This window comes from Tympanuchus pallidicinctus, unplaced genomic scaffold, assembly GCF_026119805.1.
Source record: "Tympanuchus pallidicinctus isolate F22 unplaced genomic scaffold, pur_lepc_1.0 scaffold4, whole genome shotgun sequence".
NCBI classification, from domain to species: domain Eukaryota; kingdom Metazoa; phylum Chordata; class Aves; order Galliformes; family Phasianidae; genus Tympanuchus; species Tympanuchus pallidicinctus.
Window position 1 is genome coordinate 8388161 of NW_026294758.1, and position 26602 is coordinate 8414762.

Consider the following 26602-nt stretch of genomic DNA (forward strand, 5'->3'; position numbering starts at 1 on the left):
AATACATCTTACTGACAATGTGAGTAGTTTAGTACTTTCCATACCTGGTCTTTCTTGCTAATAGTATTGTGTGCACTGCCACAAGTACAGAACTTTTGAGGTACAGAACACTCAAAATACCTTTGCAGACAAACATATAAAACCTAAACTGCATGATCAAGACAGAAATATTTGTCCCATTTACTGTCCCTGTTTATTAGTGTTTGTTGTGTTGCTTTTTTTTTTTCCTTAGCTTACATAATGCCAGGTCTTGGACCGCTCCTGTTCAAAGGAGGATCTAAACAGTCAGGAGGTACCAGGACGAGCTGCAGCTATCTGTTTTTCCCCCAGCAGAGAGCCTGGATTGCTTTCTGGGTAAGTTCTCTGCCCCTCCTCCCGCAGGCGCAAGATGTCCTGCAGGGATGTGAAGTCTGTGCTTCTAAACAGCTTTCAGGATCAGGGCATCTGCATCCGCTTATCTGACTACCAGGGGCAGGAAGAATGGCAGCTCCAGTTTTAGCTACATGTGAAATTACCAGTCAGCTTCCTCCACATGCTTGGACAAGTCTTCCAGTGAGAAAGTGGAACTGCTGCTTCTAGAGTTCAAAGAAGGAAGTGAATAAAGCTACTGACATGCACCATAAAGTAGCTGTACAAAGCATCCATATCTTTTGTTGCTCCACGCTGTGACTTTAGGAAAAGGAAGGTGAAGCCCAGAATGCACAAATACTTCAACTTAGGCACTGTGAAGCAAATTCCAGACCACTGGTTAATTGTAGTACGTACATTAAGCCTTTTCTTTCACAAAAGGAACTGTACTACAGTCAAGCCCATTTTGGAAAACGGAAAAATTACTAAAGTAACAGGGACAAATAATGGCCTTAAATGGGGCAAAAGAGCAGATCTATTGGAAACGTGACAAAAACAGGATGTTAGGGAAAAAATTAAGTGAAGTCAACAGGGTTACACATAAGTAACACCTTAACATTAAAAGAAATCTATTTTCCATTTTGACCCAGAAACCTCTTCCATTAATTACTAAAATCTATTTACACAGCAACTAGGTAAAATCAATGTGATTGCTCTCACTGTTTTTAGCTCTCTTTCTGTGGGCTCTCAGCATCCAACAGCCTGGTTCTGGCAGACTCATCACTGAGATGCTTCCAGTTTCCAAGTTTTGCCACCTACAGGACAAAGTTTCTAGTATGCAAACTTTTTTTTGTCCTAGATATGTAGCATTTGGCTCCTGGCTCTGCCCCCTTGTCCCCAACAGAGGCATGTATGGAGGACATGCTTCCTTTCAGCCATATATGGAGGCAAAGCATTGGTATCTCTGCTGAGCTTGTTATGAGGGGTTCTGACAGGCCCTGTGGCTGAGCTGGCTTACATTAAGCAGACCTGGAGCACAGTGCGGAAAAAGTGGAAAAGAAAGACAAAGAGAGGAAAATTGGCTGAGTACAAGTGGCCCTTGTAGAACTGGGGAAGACCCACCCTCTCCCAGTCTTACCCCAGCCTCCTCCTGGGAAGGCTGGGCAGCTCTCAAAGGAAGGGATATTAACACGTTACGGATTCTTATCAATATACAGTTTTTCTAACAAAGTGGGATTTTCCAAATACAGTAAATATAACATTTGTGCCTGTCAATTCAAAAAAGACACACACATCAACACGGAAAAAGTGTATTCTGTCTTGGAGAACATCTCCTGGTGAGTAGGCAGAGTCCTGCAGAACAGAAAGTAAAATGGACCTGGATCAGCTGTACTATTGCTGGAGGTAAAAGTAGAGAAAGTTTCTGAGATGCAGATGTATCCTTTGCTTTAATTTCAATAAGCAGAAACTGCACAAGTCAGCAAAGTCTGCTTAATTTAAAAAACGTCCTAATAGGTTCCTTTCTCTTAGTATTTTGTGTAGCTAAACTCTAGCAGCTTATTACTATGATCTTATCAAACTTAAGCCACAAGACGGGGTTATATTTTCTATGCAGTGGTTCTGAGAAAAATACCAAACAAACAGATGCATATTGCACCCCCAGTACCACCTGCTCTCCATTTAACTGCTTCCCAGTTAGCTGAAGGCAAAGCTCCACCCAGCTCTTCACACAGGCATCGCAGAAAGTCAGTAACTTACAGAACTGCCTGTAACAGCCTTGACTGTATTTTCAGCTGTGGTTCTATGGCAGCAGCTTGTCATTTAACTAAAAGAATCAAGTTCTCATCAGAGGATAGGAAATCGCTCTGGGTATGCAAGGCAGCTGAAAACAAGCCTGGTTTAATTCTGATTTCGGTCACATCACAGATGGACTCGTCTGCCTTGGCTTTCCAGGGGAGCTCTCCCTCACACCGGTGTGTTGCTACAGGGCGGCAGCTACACATTTCCCTGTCCAGTGGCAGCTGGCACGCTGCTGGCTTCACGTACTCACTTGAAGGGCTTTTCCCCAGTGTGCGTCCGGATGTGATTGTTGAGCGTTGTAGCACCAGCAAAGGCTCGGCCGCAGTAACCGCACTTGAAAGGTCTGTCACTGGAGTGTGTGACGACGTGGTTCCTCAGCTCCGAGGGCTGGGAGAAGGACTGGGAGCAGTGACCACACTGGTAGGGCCTGCAGAGGAAAGAGGAACACCGGGCCGTCAGTTCATCCCGTGGTCACGAATCAAAAACCACGTGCGGAGGAGCGCCCAGTCGTCCCAGTATTTTCCAAAGAGAGCTGTGGGTTTGTTTCTCCGGGACTTTCTCAGTAGACACAAATCCCAGCCTTCATGGTCTTTAGCAAGTACAAAATACACCTGCAGGAGTTACCTGAGAGCTTAAGGGCATCAGACTCCACAAAGCATAATCCAGCACACCAGTGAGCGAGCACTGCACATTCTGTGCCTTTCTTATTTTTTCCACACACGGCACAATATGCCCACCTCACGTGCTGGAGTTAGAAGGCTCAGGGAGTCCCATGGGATTGCAAGCTAAATTGTTGCAGCTACGCTCCAGGTGGGCTCTGTGACCACTTGCAATGAAGCTCTTCACAATGCTTTGGAAGAATCTGATTATTTGTTATTATTATTACTTTTATTTTGACATCACCTTTGCTGGGAGAGACATTGGAAAGATTAATAACACTTTTACGTTTTCTTTTATATTTGCTTTTAGTTATCAAGTTTCTTGCAGCCAGACTGAAAATGACTTTTTTGTGATCTTGAAACGAAAACCACAGATTAGGTTCTTGACATTATCTGATTAAAACAGATCTGTTAAAAACAAACACAGGAAGCAAACAAACCTGACTGAGACGTTACAAATTCAGAACCATAACAAACACACTGTAAACACAAGAAAAGAAAACAAGACAGCAAAGTGAGTCAGGACAGCTGAAATGCGAACACCCTTGCTAACTGAAGTACAAAGAAGTACTGTCAATACACTTCTGCTTTGCAAAACTGATTTCATAACATATTACAGATCTTTTCCCTTTTCATATTTTATTTAGTTCAGTGGCAAAGTCCCTAAATGTTCACCAGCCTTTTTGTTAAGAAAATTAATAACTGCAGGGAGAGGAGGATACGAATGTTTTTTTACCCACATTTTAAATCACAGCTCTTGATATATGCATCTCTAGGGCCAATGGTCAACACCAACTTAATTGCTTTCTCTTTAATAAATGTATATGCTTATATGGCAAGAAACTGAAGCTAGAGGGAAAGGGACAGTGGTGACCAAACACACACAATTCACTTCAGTGCAAAGTGAAGTGAACTATCTCATTTGTCAAGTGAACTGCTTAATTGTGGATACTTGCATCACTGAACACAAATACTATTATCTTACACTGCTTCAGAGCACTGAACCCTGCTTGTAGAATTTTTTAGCTTGATTAATAACTCAGTATTGGTCAATAACTCAATAGCTTACAATTTTAACTACTTGCATTTGAAAACCTAGGTGCTTTCCAACAAATTTGAAATAAATATATAAAAGCTGTGAATAGGTTACTTAACCAGGATGATGCAGCCTTTGAAAATTACACAAATGTATACAAAATCATATTTTAAGAAAAAGATGCTGTGTGCAGAATACCTACTTCTTTAATGGAAGACAAATAGCTATGTGTTTTCTAGTTTTCTTTCTGCAAAACTATGGTTAATTTACACAAAATGTATTTATCCAACTTGACATGAAATTTCAAATGCTAGCAAAACAAATATGGTATGTAAATGCAGACTTATTTGTAAGGAAATCTTCAAATCAGGAACTTTTAAGCAAAAGGAACATGTTAAAATTTGCACTATCCAAGAAATATTGATTTTTTAATAGTGAAAGGGACCATTAACATCTATTAGCCCCTGGTTATCTATTTTTAACAGCTACCACAAGAAATGATACAAGACGATATAAAACCAATTAATCTTTTTTTTCTTTTTTTTCCCTTTTTTTTAACCAGTCAATGTGATTAATTTCATACTGTGAAAAGCCACAACGTAACTTGTACTTAGATTGCCACAATTCTCAACCAGTTATCACAGAACATCATGGTACCAAGAATAATCTTTTTGCTCTCTACACTGTCTCAAAACAAGCTTCTTTTTTATAAGGGATATGAGTATATATTGTATACTCGGAACCAGTTTCACTGGCTGATGTACAAGACAAAGAGATGTGTAAAAGGTGCCCTACTGCTATATCACTTGGACTATGTCTTTTAGGTGCCCTACTGCTATATCACTTAGACTATGTCTTTTTCCATTCATCCCTTTCTTGGCAGAACAGCTATTTAAAAAGTTATCCTACTTTTTTAGGTCATATATTTCTCCAGTTTATACACATATGATTCTGATTAAGAATCAAATGGGCTAAGTAAGTAATTTTTTCAAACTCGATACATGACACATTAAATAGCTCATTTTAAAAGGAAAGCCCATATAGGCATTGCAGTACAGCAACAATTCTGAAATGCCATATGTAATTTATGCAATAGAGAGATTCAAATACACCAAGTTTTGATAAATTTTGCATACAACAGTATTTTTCCAAAGGCATTCAATAAGTAGAAAAGTTATTTTTTTTCCCCTTTGGTAACCATTTCACTCAGAAAATTTTCCTGGCAGAAAAAAAAAAAAAAAGAAATCAATACTTTTTTGTAGTTGTTGTTTTTTAAACTGGTGCAGAAGGACTGAACATGAGCAATGCTCGGTTCAGTGAGTACATTGACATGGGCAGTGCAGGGCTGTCTTTGATGTAACAGTTATGTTTTCTGCCATCACGTTGGTCTGCACTGGGACACTGAATTGAAATGGTGATCTCTGTACACCAGAGGGCTGCAGACTGAAAGAGAAGGGGCACAGTGGCAAAAACAGTGATTGTCATAGGCTGTTTTTGCAGTGATGTGCTGCTAGCTGGACTGTCGTCGCGGATCAGAAATGCTGGTTCCCTTGGAATTACTGAGAACATACCATACCTTCCTGAGCTCCAAGGTGTGCAGGTGAATACAAGCATGGCTTGTATACTGATGTTGCAGACAATTAATGTTAAAGCAAAATAGATGTGCAAAAGCCTGCATACCTACCTACCTGCAGGTAGCTGCATAGAGCGATCTGCAGGCATGGAAGTCATCATTTTGATGAAAGAGCTGTACTGGGGCTTGACAGCACATGCTGACTATCTGAATAAATGATTTTTTTTCTATAAAATTATTCAACTATCATTATCAGGAGCAACGCAGTTTGGGATTTTTTCATCTGTCTGTTTTTCTATCTTGTGGATGTAACTCAAGCCTGATCAAAATCTTCTCATCTAGTATTTTTAAGAATGTTAAGGACATTTAAGGACAGCTGAGCTGATGTACAGAAACGTACTGATGAAAGTGCTGTGCTGACAGCCATCAAAAGCAGTTCTAATGTTTTTCATTAATCACATACCTACATATTTTCCTAGTTCTCTGTCTTCCTGTCTGAGCTTAAAGGAATGATATCTACTTACCTAGAAGCAACCTCTCATGTTAGAAAAATTACACTTGTCATTGACCCCATGGACCATCAATCAGTTATGTAGCTTTACTGCCATGTAGCATCAATCTGCATTTTCTTGAGAGTATAATCTTTCAGTTCCTTACTATATGATGGCACACGAAAGTGAAATTCAGGAGAGGATACCAGTAATGTAGCAGTTTTCAGGATTTGTAGAGATTTAAATTTTGAGCTTTTCCAAGGTTCTCAAGTTACATTTTCAAAATGAAATCAGTCAGGAGCAGTTTTTGCTTCCCAATTTAGAAAATCCCTCAAACAATTTTGCCATTTGGTGATATACTTTTTTATGCCATATACTTTTAGATCTTAATTTTTCTAGGAGAAATCTTGTACAGGACCAGTACAAAATCCACGTTTCTCTGTGAGTTTCACTGAAAGCTACCAAAGACCATGCTTTGTGTGGAAGGTAGGTAACATGTTAGGAGGGAACCACAGAAAAATAAACTTTTTTGCACCTGGACTAGCCGCTAACAGACAACTGTACATTTAAATTGATTCCGATTAGATTTAGTAAGAACAACTTATCCCTCCAACTATTGCCTTTTACTGCTCCTCCACTGGAACAGTGCTCTTTCCAGCCCCAAGATCTCAGTGCATCCAGCCAATATAAACATATACTCTAAATCATAAATCAAAGATCTGCTGAATTATTATGATCTTGAAAAATATTCTAATTACTTTCCACCAAATTTTCAGATTCTTTCCTTTACAACGAATTGTTTTCCAGTGAGGCCTCTTCATAACCAGACTTGCTGTTGTCAGAGGTTACTTGGAATGCCAGTGCAATATTTAAGATATTAATTTCTATTGATAGTGAACTCCTGAATACCAGTAATTCTATCACTGAAAGGCTGTCACATCAGGGAGACAAACTAGCACATTGCTGTCATCTTAAAATCCCAGAAATCACAAACTGAGAGACTAATATGCAGTTGAAACTGCTTTCCTCTTTCTTAAGAGCTAAGGAGAAGGAATCAGAGCGCTTGTCTGGGCGCTGTGGTGGCACAGCCATTGGCAGCACACACGGCTGAACCCCAGGCAGGGCTGCATGGTGAGGGAGGGGAAGCTGTCAGAGCACAACCTGTAGTGGAAGTGAAAGCAAGGCATGCTGAAATGCTGCAAGCAACGTTTTCACAACCAGAATCCATGTATCTCTACAACGTGCAGTAACAGCAGTGGGGAGCTGCAGTCAGAGGAGCTAGGCCACAGCTTTCCTAGTAAAAAGACGTTTCAGAGGGAGATCTTCTAGCAAGCTGACCTCAGAGGCAGGCGAACAAAGCGGATCCTGAGAGCACTGCAGACTGCAGCATACCCAGCACCAGAGGGGCCATGAGAAGCTACTGACAGTAACTGCAGGCCCAGCTCTGCGTGCTCTGCTGCTGCCTTGTTCTGCTAACGCAGCAAGGCCGCAGCCCCAAGCACTTCGCGCACCGCGTCAGCGCGTGTGGGGAGCCGAGCCCAGCGGGGATCCTCGGGTTGCCTCTGCAGATGTTTGCGGAAGGGCTAACACAACCAGAAAGTCAGAGCAAGTGAGTGTTGTCAGACTTTTGAAGCTGTCAGGGAGAGGTGCTGCTCGGTGCACGCTTTGTTATTATTAACTACAAGTACTGGGAGTTTGTGAACCTTTGTGAAAAGATTATGCAAGAACAAGCATTAACTTCAGCATGATGTTTACTTTAATTGAGCAATATTCCATAGCCGTGCTATAAACAGAAATAGACAACTCTTGATCACATTTACTTTTTGTTTGTCTGTTTCGGGAGATGTTTGAATTAATTAGTGGACGTGGGGCGAGCATCAAGGTCAAAGACATGGAACCTATAAAGAAAAGGATAAAAGCAGAATGGTCTGGTCCATGGTCTTAGAGAAAAAGACCTTTCAAATTGATAATTTAAAACGTCAAGCACCTGTTTTAAAAACAAAATGAAACAAAACTCTCGCAATTTAATTTTGAGGTATAAACCAAGAGTGCACATATGAAAAGATCTTTTGAATAAACAAGAATGGAGAGCGTCTGATGACATCCTCAATTAATCAGTCACAGTCACAATTATATAGAGAAGGCTTTTCCTCAAATTGTCAAGATTAAATACTTTGACAATCAACAGAAACAAACATCACACAAATGTACAAGTCGTATGAGAAATGGTGCCACAAGTTAGCTCCCGGGAACTGGAGACATTTGCCTTACCCAGCAACAGTGCACACTGAATGCAGTAGTCAAGTGAGAAAGAAGTAAGCTGTTAGAAGAAACTGTGTCAGAAAAAGTGATTGTGATATATATATATATCATATCATATCATATCATATCATATCATATCATATCACATCATATCATATATATACACACACTAAATTAGTCACTTTGCTCAGAGGCCTCTCCATGTCCCTTTCTGCAGCCCCCCAGATAGTGTCATTGGAAAATTCTGCAGCAGGGGAAAAAATGCAAAGCAATAGACAACAGCAACAGTGACAACGGTAACAAATAAATAAACAAACAGAAACCTGAGGAGAAAATCTGTTTGTGACTCCTGCTTCATAGAACAGTTGCTCAGAGTACTTCTGCCTGGGCAGTCCTTAAAAAAAGTACGAAATGCCTCAGAACTCAGATGGATTTAAGTTTTCGTCTTCCTAATTTCCTCCATCTCTATTTACTATTAGCTTCCAAGAAGAACTGTAAAACATTCAATGGGCTAAGTTGTACCTCAGTGGGAAGACAGAAGTAGCAGAAGTTAATTTTAATCTCAATTACAATAACAAACACTGATGATCTTGAAAACTCTGCCTATTTTGGGTTCATCTCTTTCGAAAAATTTATATTTATTTATATAAATCATTTATATCTCAAATGGGACCCTGCTTTTTTTTTTTTTTTTTTCCCCACTGCCTAACAGAAATAAATATATCTGTGGCTTTTTATGTCTATCTATTACCCTGCTCCCATTCAGATGTTTTCTGAATCTAAGTGGCTTTAAGGTTTGGTAAATTTTGTTGGTTTTGGGATGTTTTCTTTTTAATTCTCAAACCTCAGATATCCTGCTGTCCTCAAATTTCTGCCCGTGAATGAGACTCCTGTTCAAATTCAAAGAAGATTTCCCTGTACCTCATGTTGTAGGTAATCAGCATTGTTGAAAAACAAACACAAAGCCAGAACAGATAGTCTGAGGCCATTTCCTATAAAAGACAGCCCCTGCTGCTTCAGTCATATCAAAGACAAAATGACTGGTGTGCTCACAAATTGCTGACAATAAATGGGGAGCTGTTTATCAGCAGGAGCAATGCTGCAGATATTGGTGAGGAAGTACCAGTCAGAGAGCTGTGTCCAGCAGGCCAGCAGGCAGGTATGCCTTCACAAACCATACCCTATTTTCTTGACTCTAGTAAATCTTGTACTGCACTTCAGAAATTTTTCATCCAGAGAAATATTGTACACTTAAGAAACAAAGGGCAACTCTTTCCCTGCCACTGTGTAGCTGATCTGCCAGCACCTGTTTATCAACAGAAGGGTAGCCAGGATGTAAGTTGAGCATGTGATGATTCCTAAATAGGAATATGAGAAACCATATTCTAGGACAGCTGGGATCTGCACTGTTACTCTGGTAATGCAAATGCAATGAGCTTGAACAGATCTGTATCATTTTGGTCACAGAAGAGCTCATACAAAATGTTTTTACAACACTTTTGTTGAGATGTGCTTGATTAGAACAAAGAAGACATTATGAAATTGGCCTCCACAAGGAATGTACACAATTGGCTCTCCATGAGAAGACTGAGGTGCAAACCATTCTTCAGCACAGAGGAAATGCCTTTGTCACAAAACATAACATCACAGTGACTGTTTTTGTGCAGCAGATTGATCCTAAGTTTGTCTCATATCTTCTGCTAGGTTCAGAACTCTCTGTATAATACCATGTACAAATTTCTGTTAAGAACAGATTCAAAAAAACAAACTAGCCAAAGAATTAGCTAGCATGAATGTTGAAAATGTGGCCTTAGGTAGTAAGATTCAAATCTTCCTATAAGTTTCTACTTTTCAACACTTCTGATGCAGTATTCACTTACCAACTAATCTCCATTTCTTTTCCTCTATCATCCTTCCCACGTTGCTACCACCTTACTGTCTGATCTAGATTATTTGCAAGTATGTTTTATGATATTCTGAGGAAACAACGCCCTGCAATTGCTGAGTGAATCTGTTCTGCATTACATGGAGAATTTAGATACGCACTGCAGAAGCAAGATGGAAAGACAGTAACCTACCAATAATGGTGTTCACTTCAAAAGGGAGGAGTTATACTTCTGTGTTCTGAGATACATTTGTCACAAAATAATTCAAAGAAAATAGAATAACAAGGCCAAACCTCTCACCTCCAAGATGACAGTGCTAATTGTTAGACTTATCTTCAGGTGTTCTCACTAGAAAAATGAAGATTTAAGTGCCCCTTAGATTGAAAAAGAGCTCTATTAGAAGAGACTCTTCATGCATTATTACCTAAGCTTGGTACCTTATAAAGGGAGACGCAGATTCAAGCAAAGGAAAGGATGAAATCTAGTCTTCACATGTAGCTCGATGAATTGCTGAGACAGTATGTGTGGAACTGAATAACAAACCCCTTCTAGACCTGATGCAGCATTTTCTGCTCTGTAGTGAGCTTACAGTGCTTTATACTGGAAACATAGAAGTCTGTGAAACTTGGGAGACTGGACCTTTCAGGACCTATATCTTACATTGGGGCATTAAATTGACCATTGTGTCCTGCAGCTTCCTCAGTGTAGCACCTACTTTTGTGAAGACCAGCATGATATTCAGAAGACATTGGAATAAGAAAATGTTGAAATGTTTTTGCAGCCACGACACAATCGACTCTTCAAATTCTATGAAGATTTGTATGGAATAGAATTTTTCATGCTTGAAGTGTCATCCTGGAAAACTGGATTTATGTGCCAATACATCCATAGTCATAATTTCAGTGTGTACACATACATAGGTAACCAAGTATGCAAAGAGACAGACACAAGCACATTCACAAGGAGACTCACAGCTAACTATTTCTACAGTGTTTTGTTTAAATGTAATTCACAATTAAATGCTGTTTTTAGAATAATCTCCGAGGGATTTAGCTGTTCTGTTCAAACCCTTTTGTAGCTGAAGAAGAGACAAAACTTGGGCAGCCTTATTTATTGAATTAATTTGATTTTTGTCTTTTGTCCCGCCAGCTATCAAAATTGTCAAATAAACCAGCTTTGATTCGTAAATAATGGTTCCATTATATTTACTGTGCCACCGGTCAGAGTACCTGAAATTTTAATTCACTTGTTCAGCTAAATTTCATCCTCAGTTCACGGCCATAAAATTCTGTATTGACAAACTTTCAAACCAACTTTGACTCTGAGGTATCTAGTCAACATTTTTCTTCTGTGTGGATATTAGTTTATTGAATAAGTGGCATCTGTTTTCCTCCACATCACTAGTAGACTAGGTATTTCCTTTTGACAGCTTTGCACAATTTATGGTTTGCATGCTCTGAAGAAAAATAGTACTAAGCAAAAAATTCCAATTCATTACCTCTTAGTACTTAATTAAGTTCATACACATTGCACACTATAGGTGAACCCTGAAATGACTGTGACAGCCACTGAGCAGCAAGTTAGATTATCTTTGGAAGACAGAGAGACTTTTAATTATCTTGACCTCATTTTTCCTTCTATGATATTCATAAATTCTCCTTCTATTTTGCTGCCTCCAATAGATGTACCAAACCATTCTGAAAAAAAAAAAAAAGATTATATCCTTAGCTATTTCCTTTTATCTGTACACTTAGGCACCAAATGTTTTTACAAATGGTGAAGTCAGGCAATGGTTTTTATCAGCTTACTTCACAGAGCTGCAGGTGAATTATGTTGTACAAGCTCCTCCTAATAATGGTTCAGTTTTGGAAATGATAACAGTGTGATAAAAGAATAAAGCAGTGGATCTGGCTATCAGTAGATACAGAAATAAAGAAAGCCTGGTTTTACCTGTCGGGGTTCTGCGTACACACATGCATCTGTAAGAGGATCCGCTGGGTGAAAGTCTTAAAGCATTGCCCACATTTCCAAAGATGCCAGTCACTGAACTCAGAATTTAGTTGGCTTGTTGAAGTTGGGCTTGCAAGAACTCGTTGGTTTTTGACACTGATCTGGTTAAATCCTGACTCGATGGACCCAGACTTATCCAGGAGAGAAAAATTTCTGCTGCACGGAGTCTGTGGAAATACTACAGATCGCTGTGGAGTGGCAGGGGATAGTTTGCTACTTTTATTAAATGGCTGTAGGGTGTCTTGTCTGGACATGGCCTCCATTACAGTCGAAGGGACATTCACTGGGAGAAAACAAGAAAAGTAAGTAAGATCTTTGTTAAAGCCTTTTTAAAACTTACACAGTATTGGGAGACAGCAAAAAATACCAATATCCATTTTCTTCACACTAGAGTTAAACTCTTATTTTAACGATGAAAAAAAGGAGGAATGAGACAGTGAGCTGAACAGATGATGCTGATTCTGTGACACTGGAATGAGAGCTCATGCAAATAATTGTCTGGGACTGAAAGCACTCAGAAAAGTCTGACTGTGATAAACATTGATTACATAAAAGTGATTGTCATCTTAAAGAATGCGTTTCTGTACTTTTGATGCTTTGATTCTACACGTTGCAGTCCGCACATGTAATTGCTATACCACAGACAAGCATGAATTTTGAAAGTGTGGGGAAAAACCATAGATGTTCCTTGAAATAAAACAGGGTTTGCATACCTACAACACTGATAGATCCCTTACGAGCTCAGTGCGCAGCCACTAAGGATGTTACTACGTCTCAAACTGTCGTACAACATAAAGCCAGTGGCTTCACGACAACGTGTCTAATTAATGCTAATAGCATGTAGACTAACATGAAACAGTGCGAAGTAAATGTAGAGATATCTTTATGCATCAATTTCTGGGATTAACTATTTCAGGGATTAACTATGACTTGTGAGGTGCTCAGATACTGGAGCTGTGAACGCAGTACACTGCGCTCACAAACAAGAGACTTAACATTGAATTTGGATATTACATGATAAGGAAAGCAGGGCTTAACAAATAAAGAAAGCTGAACAGCTGCCATGTTCCTTCAGTACCATCTAGATCATGCAGTGAATGAAACAAGACTTATGGACAGAATGGAGTCAGCTAATGGGAGAGTGAATGTAGCTCTGTGCAAAAAGAGGCATTGCTCAGGACAGCTGTGCCCATTCTCATGCTTTCTAATCTTTGTGGGCTCAGCTTCATGACATGACATTTTAATGGACATCTTAAAATTAAAAATGTTGTATACTTATGAGAACATATCTGTGTATGTTTTCACATATTTAGTTGCACTCAAAAGTGCTTATACATGTATACACAGGTACAAATTACCTAATTAAACAGGTGATTAGAAACTGCAGATTTGTTTAAGTAGGTTATTACAATAGATTTCTAAGAGCAAATATGAGATTCAAATTTTATTTGTGAGTTGGAATCATCCAACATTATTTAATACACAATAAAATTGTAATGCAAACTTATGGTAATATCTCATATAACATCAGTTACTTCAAAGAGTTATGTTTTACTATCTTTTCTCAATAACAATAACCCTATTATTGTAAAATTACATGCTGTTTTATTTACTGAAGTTGAGGTCCTTCCCATGGTATTCTCCCCTGGAGTATATGAGGGCCTGATTTCTGGAGCTGCCTGTTTCAAGTTTTGAGATATAATGCATCTTTCATACCTCTACAAATGTTCAGTGCAAGGGGTGATGTGTATGCTTTCATTTTCCCTCAGCATCCTCACACAAGAAGTAGCTCTTTTTCTTTTTCTTTTTCTTTTTCTTTTTCTTTTTCTTTTTCTTTTTCTTTTTCTTTTTCTTTTTCTTTTTCTTTTTCTTTTTCTTTTTCTTTTTCTTTTTCTTTTCCTTTTTCTTTTTCTTTTTTTCTTATTGTTTTCATAGTAGTCCGTGGAAACAATAAGATCAGGATATTAAAAACTAAAGAATATAGGCAGATTTTGCTCTAAAAGTGTAAATACCTCTATGCAGTAGACCTGCAGAAGTCTTGTCTGAGGGTTTAAGCAACACTTAAGTCATACAGATGCTACATTTGGCTCTGTGCTCAGAGATTAATTTCATCTAGACTTGTCAGTCAGTCTGAAGATGAAACTCAAAGTTCTCTCACAGCAAAATTGCAAGTGACAATATTTATATATTTTAACCATAATGCTTTGCTATTTAAATAAAAGTTTTGTAAGCTTCAGCTCATGAAAGAAAAGATAATATTTCCACATTGTACACTGCAGAGCGTGAGTTTTATCAGCAAACATTACTGCCAGTAATTTAATTTCTTTTAAACTCCTCTCAAGCCCAACAGATTTGAAAACTCAATATGAAACAGGATGTTTATTTTTGACAGTTTAATCCCTGCTATCTTACTGTTTTATTGCTCTATGCTTCAGTACTTAAGTTGCTAGAAGATGTGAGTTCATTTTAGAATAGTTGTTTAAGTATGCAATTACTTGATAGAAAAAAAAACATTATCCATATAATTGATTATATATGGGCAGCCATGAAGTCACTTTAGACCAAAGCCAACCAAGCAACTGTTACTAGTTTCTCCCACCATTTAGATGCATATTGATGTGAAAACAGAATAAAGGTTTTGATTGCACCTCTAATCAGGTACCTCACAAAAACCAGTCAAACTGGAGGGTGTGCTTGGAGCACCTTATTCCATTACAGATGCAGGTATCCAGCACTAGATTGCAATTGGTCTGTGTTACAAACTACCTGTGTAACTGTGTGATGATTCCTAGTGAAATAAAAATTAAGTATTCAGAAGAAGTAGAAGAATGATCAGAAATAGAGATGGCCAAGATGGAAGTTCACTGTCATTTCAGATTACTTAACTTGTACTGAGCTTTTACCTTTTAAGCAGAAGAAACTCATATCTACAATCACTCAAACAAAGCTTTTCTCAATATACTCAGTGTTGTGGAATGAAGAGGATCACTAATAGAGGGCTGATGAACCTGCAACAGTTTATTATTTTGGCTAGGCAGACTCTTGTGATAGAACCGATGACAAATGGCGAGGGTCAAACAAATCAGTGAAGAATAAAGTAGTGGTGAATCACTTAGAAGAAGAACAATTTCACACACTATTAAATAAGCAGGGGCAGTCACAGTAAGAAATCTACAATTATCTGCACAAACCCCTCAGATAATTTGGATAATCATACCATGATGCTGAGCAGCTTAAGTGTACCAGATTCAAGGTTTTTATTTTGTGTACATCAGCATTGCTAAAAACATAGTCATTTTGTTTTAATATACCTTAAAATACTCAAGGAATAAAACTGATTGTGCGTATAGTATGGATTGTGCGTGTAGAAAAGCAGAACAAACTTACAATTTTCATCTTGTGCAATGCACTGGAGAGGGATTCCAAAGAAAGATGTGTAGCTGTCATTGTACCACACCAACAGTTCTGTGCCACGAGGGATATCTACACAAGCCCGGTAGAATATATTTGATCTAAACAGAAGAAAAGAGAGAGAAAAATAAAAAAGGCCTCAGTTAAAAACAGAAGACTCTTGTGATATGCAGTATTACAGTAGAAACCAATTGTTCTGAACATTTCTTCAGATAACTAAATTAACTTCTTACCAATTATTTTAAAACTGACTCTATTATAATTGAAGGACTTTGTTCAGAACCTGTAGGATAGGTTAACAAATTATTTTTGCAACCTTGTATCAAAGTGATTTTAGAAATTCAACACTATGATCAGGGTGCACACAGTTCTGTGATTTAAGCCATAGAAATAGCTTTGCATTTGCTATCCAAGCTGAAGTCAACATATTTTAGTAGTAAATAAATGGCAATGCTTTTCATCTGAATAAATAAATGTTCTTTTAGCAGAAGTTTGATATGGTGCGACGTGTTCTTTCATAACAGCCATATATGCCACCAAAAAGAGAGATCTTGGATTATTGGGTGAAACAGACTTCAGCTTAGGGAAATCCAAAAACAGAGTAAATCTGAACATGCAGCCACAGAAATCTTCCTCTGAATGGAGTGGGAGGAAGACATGGATGATCCTTCTGTGAGTATAAATTAGGGTTACCATCAACACTGTGGCCTCACTCTGTGGGAAGACTGGATATTCCTAGGCCAAATAAAAGAGAAAAAAAATGGAGTTTGTAGCATAAAAAGCTAGAGCATTATCCTGATCTTGTACTGGTATAAATAGCTTCAGAGTGACAATTCTACTGCGAAAAAATTTACATAGGGACTAAAGCTGTGTCAGATTAGAATCGGGCACAAGATGAAATAAAAATGTTATCAGTTTGTAATGCCTTTTCCCCTAGGCTTCACATAGAACAGTAAAGCACCCTCACATGAGATGGATGGAAATTCGATATATACAAGAACACTCCACTCTGGCTGAAGGATTACATACCAAAATGATACAGTCAAAGTACTAAGAAATGACCATTTTTTATAACAGCTTATGTAAGGCAGAAAAACATCTATAAACCACCAAAAAAAATGTTAGGCCTCAACTGGTTTTCTCAGTGAAGAATTGCTACAAACGTTAGCCTGAAGTTCAAGATAAAAGTGTTTAGGGTGGTAGGCCTTAAATTCAGACTTTCTATAAAGAATTGGCTGTAGCAATGCAATTTGTTCCTTGTATAACACTGCAGACATAAGGAGAATCCTTTACCACATTTTTCATGGCAGTGAGATATGCACTTGTCAACATGTTTTGTCACCGCAAAGTGGCTCTTGGCAACAGGATCATAAAGATCAATAAAAAAGTGCAGATTCTCAATATTTTACTAGCAGCTGCAAAAATTTCATTTATCTTGTTATTTTCCTCGCTTACTGCCACCCTGTCTCAGGAGGGCACTGCTGGCTAAGCAGAATGGTTTTCTTGCCGTTCTATGAATATCTGACAAAAACTCTCCCTTTTGTGTCTCCTTCCCTCCTCCTCCTCTCCTCTTCTCCCTCTCCTTCTGCTCAGCGCCGCACATTTCATTAATTCTTTCCACTGTTACATAAAAATGAAAATTGGAGCCGCTCTATAAATTACCAGCATCTCCTAACTTGAGAAAAATTGAGTCTACTTTGTACTTCACCCTTGTAACATTTCATCTCTCAGTTTGGCTTCCCTTAACATAAACACAGCAGCCCAGCAAATGAATGTGCTAAAAACCAAATGACACACTTTGCCGCTGAAAGAGCAGAACTGTTTTTGAGCAATGGGTGGTCTGTGAGGCACGGAGTAGGCCGGAAAAAAAAAGTGTAAGCGTACACCGTTCCTTACAAGCGTGCAGAGCTTCCAAAACTCGCAGAAATCTCTGCATGCTGAAGTACATCAAAGGGATTTTTCCCTTTTCGGATAATATTTCCTTTGCTGACATGTATTTAGTATTGTGGTTGGATGACTCATAAAGATAGCTTCATGGCGTCCCAACGCAGTTGAAGCAGAACACATGCCAACAAACATTATTGTCAGCCTCAAAATAAAAACAAAACGTTCAGCTAAGGGTCAATCAATCAAGAGCACTTTGAAGAAAATTCCATTTAGATATTACAAATCATAACAGAATGAATTTAAACCAGCTGACTTTCTGTGAGGAGGACGTCCATGTACAATAAAAATTAGGCTGGTTTTTCAGTGTCCAACTTTTCTATTTTCTTACACTTGGATGCAGTCACTGGTGATGGATGCCAGTTTTTTAAATTGTGTTTTTGTAGTTCATTTTATAAAGATCTGAAGTAATCAAAAACAGATCAACAGAGGGAACTCTAAGTAAAAAACTCCACCATGAAAGGAGAGTTGTAAAATCCACTTAATACTGACAGATGTGGAATGACTTTCTCATGTTCATGTTTCATTTAGGTTTGTCATCTATATATACATACATACGCACATTTTTATATCTTTATACATATACTTATGTGCACACACACACCACCACACTGAGAAATAGTTCACAAGATACCTACAAAAACATTCTTTCATCATAGCCATCTTTATTCATTGCCTTCTGTGTTTATTTAAAATCTGAGAGGATTCAAACTATCAGATATTTAGGAGTATAATAAAATACTTGTAGTGTATAAGTAGGATTGTTATTTTTTTAATTGAGGCGTTATTTAGTCAACTGGCCAGAGAATAAAAAAGCAGAAAATGCAATTGAAAAATTTTACCACTGCTAAATTGGAACACTATGGGAAAATCAACCTTTATATATGTTTAATTTTAGTTTGCTTTTTGTATGTTTTATTTTTAATTTTAAAGATACTTTAAATAAGTTTAAGATTCCTCCTAAGGAAAAGAAACTCCACTCTCTAAAATAACTAGCCAAAATCAGGATTGCACACTGTGGCTGGCAAACACAGGCTGCTCTTTGATGTGCTTCCTATCATGTTTAACAAGGCCAAGCAGTTGCTTCTGATTCCGAGGCAAGAGTTTTGTTTATAACTGAGATCATGTATTTATGCAACACATTGTCTAGGTTTTCTGGGTCTGTTTGCGAGCGTAAAGTAAGATGTGAATTAAATCCTGTACATTTTCTCCACACAGTGACCTTCTCTAACCGGTGACACAGCGGGCCCAAGCACTGCTAGAAGCCTTGGCCAGCAGGTGCACACCAAGTATCAGCCCTAGGTGCACACGTGCATCATGGCTGACTCCCCGAAAACCTAATTTCTGCAGCGGCTCTTTCCTTTACCCCTTCCCTCTCACCTGCAGCATGCTATTGGCACACACAGGGCACCCAGGAGCAACAGTCTGATGTGTGCACTGCCATGGCCTCAGCTCTTGGCAACCAAAGTTGAACCCATCTTCACCACACTCTGCAGCTTTATTATTGCCCTGGAAGAGCACATTCACAAAAGCCCTACCGTTGCCTTTGCAATCAAAAGTAAGAGTATGAGTGACACTTACAATCTGAATTTTCACTATGAACTTTCTTCTTTTGTTGCACTGAGTAAACTGAAACACGCTTTACCTGTACTGAACCACAGTTAAGTTCTGTTCCCCGCAGTGCCTCGCACATCGGATGTACCTCATCCAGCTTGACTTACTGGGTTCTCCACCATCAATAAAGTGCTGCAATGTCCCATCTTGGTCATATATCTGGGGAAGAGGTCACAAGGTCAAGTAGTTAGAACAAATCATCAGCAATCATTTTCACTGCTTTGCTGGTTTCTCTCTGTGTCTTTTCCAGGAATTTATTGCCTTGAGATTTGTCATTGCATACTGATGCTTTTAGAAATCTACATGGAACAGCAGAAAAGTATTTTAGGAGATGCAAGTTTATCATGTTTCTTTTATCAAGCCAATCTTTTTGTATTAAACATGTTTGTGGTGTCTCAAAGATGTGACCATGTTTCCCAAAGAATATTTAACCTATTTTGACAGGCTGGCCTTAAATAATGAACTGCCAGATAAACAAGAAAATCTGGATGTAAAGCCTGCATTTAAATGGTTAGAACATCTGAGCAAGGGCCAGTAGTAATCCCCAAACAAGCATTCCTTCCTTTTCATCTCAGTTGCAGCAAGAACACACGTACTTCAGTAACCTCACGTGGCACATAAGGGAGGTATAGGACTAATCAGACAAAAACAAAGGAGACTGGAAGGAAAAAGAATTGAAGACACCTTTAGAAACTCTCTGGAGACATATAATGTTTTGAAGTAGTCAGTGCAAATCAGTCCGAAGGGAATAAGAGTTTCCCTAAATATGACAGCCCTGCCAAGGATGTGAGAGTCACTTAGGGTAATGTTTTAAAAAGACAATAATACCTCTTTATTCTGCACTGGTTGCTCCCTCTGAACTCGAAGATTAAGGCTGCTCTGAAGGAGCTGAAATGTGAAGATACATATTCTGTGCACAGCTGCCCTCCTAGTATCATTAAAAATGAAATCTAGGAAGTGCTGCTCCTAAGCACAGGATCTCACAAGCTTTTTAACCTGTTACTGTTAACATTCAAAGTTGCATCTGAGCAATTAGGTGTTTATCCAAAGCAAATCACATCTTCAGATCTTTTTAATAATTCCATCCACCCTGAAGTTTTCCTTTTGAAATTCTATGAGCCTAACTTTTCTTGAAAGTTCTAACTGTTTTCTTGAAAGTACTAACCTGCAAATTGAAGATGAAAAATATTTATTGTACTGAATTGAACACCTGTAGTGGAAGCAAATTAACAATCCTGCATTTCTATTTCAGTGTCAAGAGACATCATCTCAGAAATCATGTGAAGGTGTTCGATATTTCTGAAATATTAAATGTGATTTTTCTATGGTGCGAACAAATCCATACAATGTAACCTGAATCCAGAGCCTTATTTCCCCATGTAAGAATTTCCATTTCAGGAATCTACCTTGCTTTTTCTCTTGACTAAGAGGGATCTGAAGTACTCAGAGATTACTTATATATTGCTATGGCATGAGAGAGAGGGAAATAAAGTTTACAGAGAAGGAAGATGCTGAGCAGTGGGACGAAATCGGGGAAAACAGAAGGAATGTCCATAGGCAAACACTCCAATACTGGTGACTTGGTTCATTTTTTTTAAATATATGGTAGCTTGCTGATTACCAGCAGGGACCTATTGTTATGTAAACATGCTAATGTTCTCAGATTATATGAGTAAAGTAGGCTAAGCAATAAAATTCTGTAATGGAAGTTGAAAAATTATACAGGAAACCAGCCATCAAAGAGGATGAAAAGGAAAAAAAAAAAAACAAAACCAACAACAATGATTAAGTGTTTGGATGCAACCATTTTGGCAATATCTACCCAAAAAGTTTCTGCACAGTGTTTACTATCTATTCATTTACAAGGTGCTTACTACCATAGATTAACATGAGGCAAAAGGCAATTTCCACCAATGAAGAGTTGATAGCTTCCCAATCTCCAAATTCTGTGAAACAAGAAAGACAAACAGCCATAGTCAGTACTGGCAGCCATGTCCAGACGCACAGGAACCTGCACAGAACTCTGTGTGGATGGACAGTCCTGAGCTGACATGAGAAACAAAAATCTGTCATAAAAACACAGAAACTGAGCTCTCTCAGGCCATGACCTGGAGGACACAGGAGATGTTGCTGGGTCTAGACCAGGTTCTAGATCATCATTTTTTCATCACTCTCAGCATTATCCCATGGCATACCAGTGTTTTCTGTTGGAGAAAATAGAAATAACAAAGAGAAAAACACTCCATGGCTCTGCTTTCCATGGCTGGGAGGTGCTATCACCTTTTCCGTTACCTTGAATCAACTGCAAGGGCTGTAAGAAAGGGATAGAAGGTGCTACAAATGCTTCATCTAAATTCCTATGAAAACTGTTTCTAAATGCTTTATTCTTGCAAGTATTCTTACACCAGTGACAGTGTTTTGTTCCTAAGGGACATTACTGACATTGCAAGTAAAACTAGATAGTTAAATACTATTTATAAACTCTGACCTGCAGCACTCTTAGTACTGTTGTTCCAGGAATGAAAATCCAGCTATAAAGCAGACACCTTGTCACTGAAAGGAAAATATCAGCACTACATTGTGTCTACCTGTCCAATTACAAATATCTAATTCAGATCTGGAAAAACTTAACTGCTACGGTTATTATTCATATTACCATCATGCACCATGCTTAGTAATTTTGTATTTGTCTACATCTGGCAAACAGTACATCTGTGCATGAAGAAGCCATCATGAGTGAGCAAATAATGGCTTGCCATAAAAGAGGAAAAGTAAGCCTGCAAGCACAAGTTTTGAACACGAATTTATAGCACACCACATGGATGGACACACTCATCTGCTTCTGCATTACACATGTATATGTATTTAAACATTCACAGTGACTAATAATAAAAACAACAACAAAAAAACCCACTGTAGAATCCCGTGAGGAGCCAAATTCACTGAAAATCTTTGGCTCGTTCACCAGATCACTGCACTGATCTACTCTGGCATAACTTTTAATGCACTGCAGGAGTCTCAGGGCAAAATAAAATATCTTTTGCACAAATCCCTGTGGTGAATACATGTATCTCACAATAGTCATTACTCTAAATTGTGGGGAAAAAAATTAGCTACTGCATTTTTCTTCTCTGATTACTCCTGCAAATGCTACCTATGCTGCTTACTGGATCTCTCCCCCCTTCTGACTGCAGGAAGTTACTAGGCTTTGTTTTTTTATGAGCATTCAGGGAGATTTTTGGTTGGTTGGTTGGTTTTGCTTGTGCCTGAAATGTTTCAACACATTAAGATATTTTGTATATGGCCTGTTCCAGGTCTGAGCAGTGCATCAGCCTACAGGCAGAGACGCGTCTGACAAAAAAAGACTGCACTCGCCTTCCTGTGTGACATGCTTGCTGCTCTTTCTTAGTAATTCTCATCTAATTAATTTACTTCTTAGTAGGCTCACTGATTATTAATAGGTTTCTAACATGTTACATATCAAAAGACTTAGAATGACTTAGAATATACTTAGAATGTACTATTATTCCAAAATTTCAGAATCACAAAAAAAAGAGCTTCATTTTCCAAGAAAGCAACCTTTTTTTCCCTTTTTTTTCCTTTTTTTTTTTTTCTTTTCTTTTTATATTACTAACAGCATTCAGAACATAGATACAGAGATGCATGCTCTAATTACAAAATCTTTTACAGGTTGCCACTGCTGTTTCACTGTGCCAACTGTGTAGAGTGGGGAAAAAGCAGTTAGGATCCAACGCACTGGCACTGGTCAGTTTCGTCTTCTATTTGCATGCACAAATAAATTCAGTGTGAACAGCTCGTATTCATTACTTATTGGATTGATTATTGATAGGTTAGAAGCTGTAGATACTTAAGCTTGCAGTGCCAAAGACGATAGCGATATATAATGACAATAGTAACAAAATTTCTAAAGCATGCAGCATCTCACACAATGGTCTAAAAACTATGAACAGCTATTATTAGGTAAAATAAACAGCACTCTCTGGAACATCTGTCACACTGGCAACATACCAAGTCAAGGCTGGACCATGTAAGATTTAAGTTGCATAATGGATAATGCACAGTGCTCTGAGAAATCGCAGATCAATACTGAGGTAGCAGTGTTGCTTCTTGCCTAACTTGGACAGATGGGGACAAATATGATTCCAGCACTAAAGACTGTCGCACCACTTGCCGGCATAGATGTCACAGAATTTTGGGATAACGGAGCCTGGATGTAATTGCTCAGCCACAGAGAAAGCCAAGCTGTGAAGCAATTTAAAACAATTTCACAGAAGAGACAGGGAGAGGAGAAGTGGTCAGTTCATTGGAGTTCGTTCCTCTCTATCTTTTGCTTTCCTTTGTTCTCTTTCCATGGCCTGGTGAAGGATTGTGTCTTTTGAAATTCTGCCTGCATTTTATTTTTCCACTTAATCAGATAAAAAAAGGTGTTAGTGTACAACTTAATTGACCTCTCATTTTTCTTGCAGGCAGACCAGTCCTGAAAGTGGAGTTTCTCTTTGTATACAGTTTTGTATTCTAAAATTAACTATTTTAATTATTTTTTTATTGCTGCAAGATGTTGAAAAAGATGTGAAGAAACCACAAAACATGCAAGAATTAATTCTTACAATACCAAGGGATCCTGCTTTTTGCTCTTCACTACTATTCTTTCTGACATCAAATGCATAAGATCACAGGATTTCCCAATCACTCAGCATTAGTCTTTTTCTCCCATAATAACTTTTACCTTTGACTTCAGTGGAAAGAGTGAGGACAGCAAGGGAGCACTTCTGCTGAGTACATACAGAACTACAGAATCACTGATCATCAAGTCCAACCCCACGCTAAAACATGTTCCCTGTAGTTAATAATTCCCCTTTCATAAATCACCAGCTAAACAGCTAAAAACCACAGGTGTACTCCAAACTACTGGAAACATAGAGAAGATGGTTGTGATTAAACAGTCTGATATGTCAGAGATGGTAGCATCCATCCAAGTTTTATTCTTTCTGTAACAATGTATGAACATACAAACCACAGTAAAAGTGAAAATTTCTTTACTAGTCTGGACATTAGAACTGGACAGTGTCTACATTGTGTGAAACTCAATACTGTGAGCCTGTGCTTTTGATAGTAACAATACTGCAATATCCTCTATGAATAACTGCATAAAAAAAAAAGAGCTTAAAAAATATGAAAAAGTGCAGTCTTTGATAAATGTGGGATGTAACTGCCACTTCGTAGGAGACAAGCAGCCCTCCACATGTCCATTTGTCAGAACCACCAACTGGAGGACAATCTCTACAATGCACCCCAAACCCTGGTGCAGTCTCCTCTCTAGAGCCTGTAACAGATCAATCGCTCAATCCATATTTCTCAGTCCATCAGTCACTCAGACTTTTGAAAAGGGGAAGCTATAGGAAGCTAAGGCATGCGATTTCTTTGCCTACATGGTCATTTTTGGGCTAGTTCCACTTCTGTTTCCACTGAAGGTTACATCCGTTTACCTTTGTTCCTCTTCTTACTAGTGCTGGTGTGGGGTTTTTTGTTTGGTTGGACTTTTTTTGTTTTTAGTTTGCTTTCTAGCATTTTTATTCATCCCAGGCATAGAGTACTGCTGTAAGAAAAGTTCAGTAATAGACTGGTAGAGAGCATTCAGTCATATTGTTGGTAGACAAGAGCTCTACAGCCAACTTATAAATGACAAAGAAGGTTAATTCTGTTCCAAAGGAGACAAAACAGCATGTCAATCATGAGATTGACACATACAAATGCACAGTAATTTGGTTTACTAAGGCAGTGACTGTTGAGCAAAATGCCAATGGACTCCAGTCTTTACTATGACACATAAACATTATTTATTTGTTAGCATTTCTAACCATGTCAAGCTGGAAACAAACTGGATTGTATGCATGACGTGATAACTTAGTTGTTTAGGTTGGATTCTGCGTGTCAGTGCCCAGCTCCCTTTGGAATCAACACTGTCAAAGGATCTCATTATCCAAAAAACTGGAAAAGTTAATGAGAGCTTTAGTTGAGAGAACTGAAAGACAGAAAACAACTAACAAAATTTACTGAATAGATTACATTTAAGAAGCATGGTTTAAGCACGAAATCAAATTGCAACTGCATTCATGTTTGATTAAAACAGCTGTTTAAATAATGAATGCTTTCAGACTTTACATGCTCTGAGCATCTGATTTAGAGGTGGGCGCTTCTGAATAAGCATCTTCTCACTGTTACACACTGAATGAGAAAGCTATGTCTTTATGCCTTTTGCAGCCACATCTTACTCCTTTCATTCATTAGCTTGGTGACCTGGTCAGACCATTTAGCAAATGTTCTAAGAACAACTCTTAGTCTCTCTGTATAAAAGAAAATAAGAAATATAATGAAAAACAGAAGCAAATGGTAATGCGTGGAAAATTCTCCAAGCACAGCCCAACCAAAAAGAAACACTGATGTTGATAGATAATAATAACATCATATAATCACATCCTTTATGAAAAGCCTATCTCAAAGACTGCAGTACTTTGTAAATGACATACTGTATTTTATATCACCTGTACATTAAACAAGCAAATTATTCTTGGACAGTATAAAGAAATGTCTGCTCATCATATAACTCTAACTTTGATGCCTAATAAATATTATTGAATCTGTAGCAGTGAACTACACACATAAAACTGGTACGAAGAAATGGTAGTACACATGTCAGCAATCTCATTTTACTATAAGTGGAAACGTTTGGACAGGTTCCCTTTTATCTGTACAGATGTTATTGTGGAAAGGCATTAGCTGTAAAAGCTTCTCATATTCTCCCTTGCTTGATAAGTCTAACTGATTTGTTTTGACACTTAAAATACGCCTTCAGATTCTTTATGGGCAGATTTATATAAATATATACGTATATATATGTGTATCTGTGATATGGATAACATCTAAGCTTCTTGGCTTACGATGAAATAAGAACAGCGTATCATTATGTAGTTATTGAAAGCTAGTTACTACAGATTATATGTGTGTGTGAAATAAATATGCCCATAACTGATCATTGACCTTGAAGTGCTTCAGCTTTTTAAATAACCTGCAAATATTTTGTTGCCATTTAGAAAAATGTTGAATTTCATTTAAACAACGGTTTTGCTTTTGAAAATTTTATGTTACACAAGAAACAGTGTCCATTTCCCAATGCTTTTAACTAAAGTGAAGCATTCTGAACTGGGATGAACTGCAAACAGAATAGAGATCTGAAGTAAGAGAATAAGGAAGAAATACCAGAAGTCACAACTGTAGTAAAATGTTGTCCAGCATTTGCTGGCATTGCAATACACTCCCTGAGATGCAACTTCTCCGTGAAAACACACAGAAATGGATCCTGGCAGCCAATCTAGCCGACATCACCTAGCAAATTTTATAAAAGAGAATACTTGCCAACAAATATTAAAAGCTATTTAGATTTAATGTTTCTCAAAGGATTATAGCATATGAAACTATAAACATTGTTTTGAACTGTCTGCGCTAGGTGAAAGGCTTCATCTCACACTTAGACCCCAGTCCAGCAAACA

The 26602-nt window shown here is 38.2% G+C and overlaps 1 protein-coding gene across 2 annotated transcripts in view; it reads right to left on the reverse strand.

Annotated features, from left to right (window-relative positions):
- The window catches only part of PRDM6 (PR/SET domain 6), a 73340-nt gene that overhangs the window by 7060 nt on the left and 39678 nt on the right, over positions 1–26602 (reverse strand). For both annotated transcript variants that reach the window (XM_052701132.1, XM_052701133.1), the window contains 4 exons: positions 19066–19193; positions 15453–15577; positions 12006–12348; positions 2399–2575 (listed from right to left, as the gene is read on the reverse strand). In XM_052701132.1, coding sequence (XP_052557092.1) covers positions 2399–2575; positions 12006–12348; positions 15453–15577; positions 19066–19193 — 773 coding nt within the window. The remainder of the gene's footprint in view (positions 1–2398; positions 2576–12005; positions 12349–15452; positions 15578–19065; positions 19194–26602) is intronic.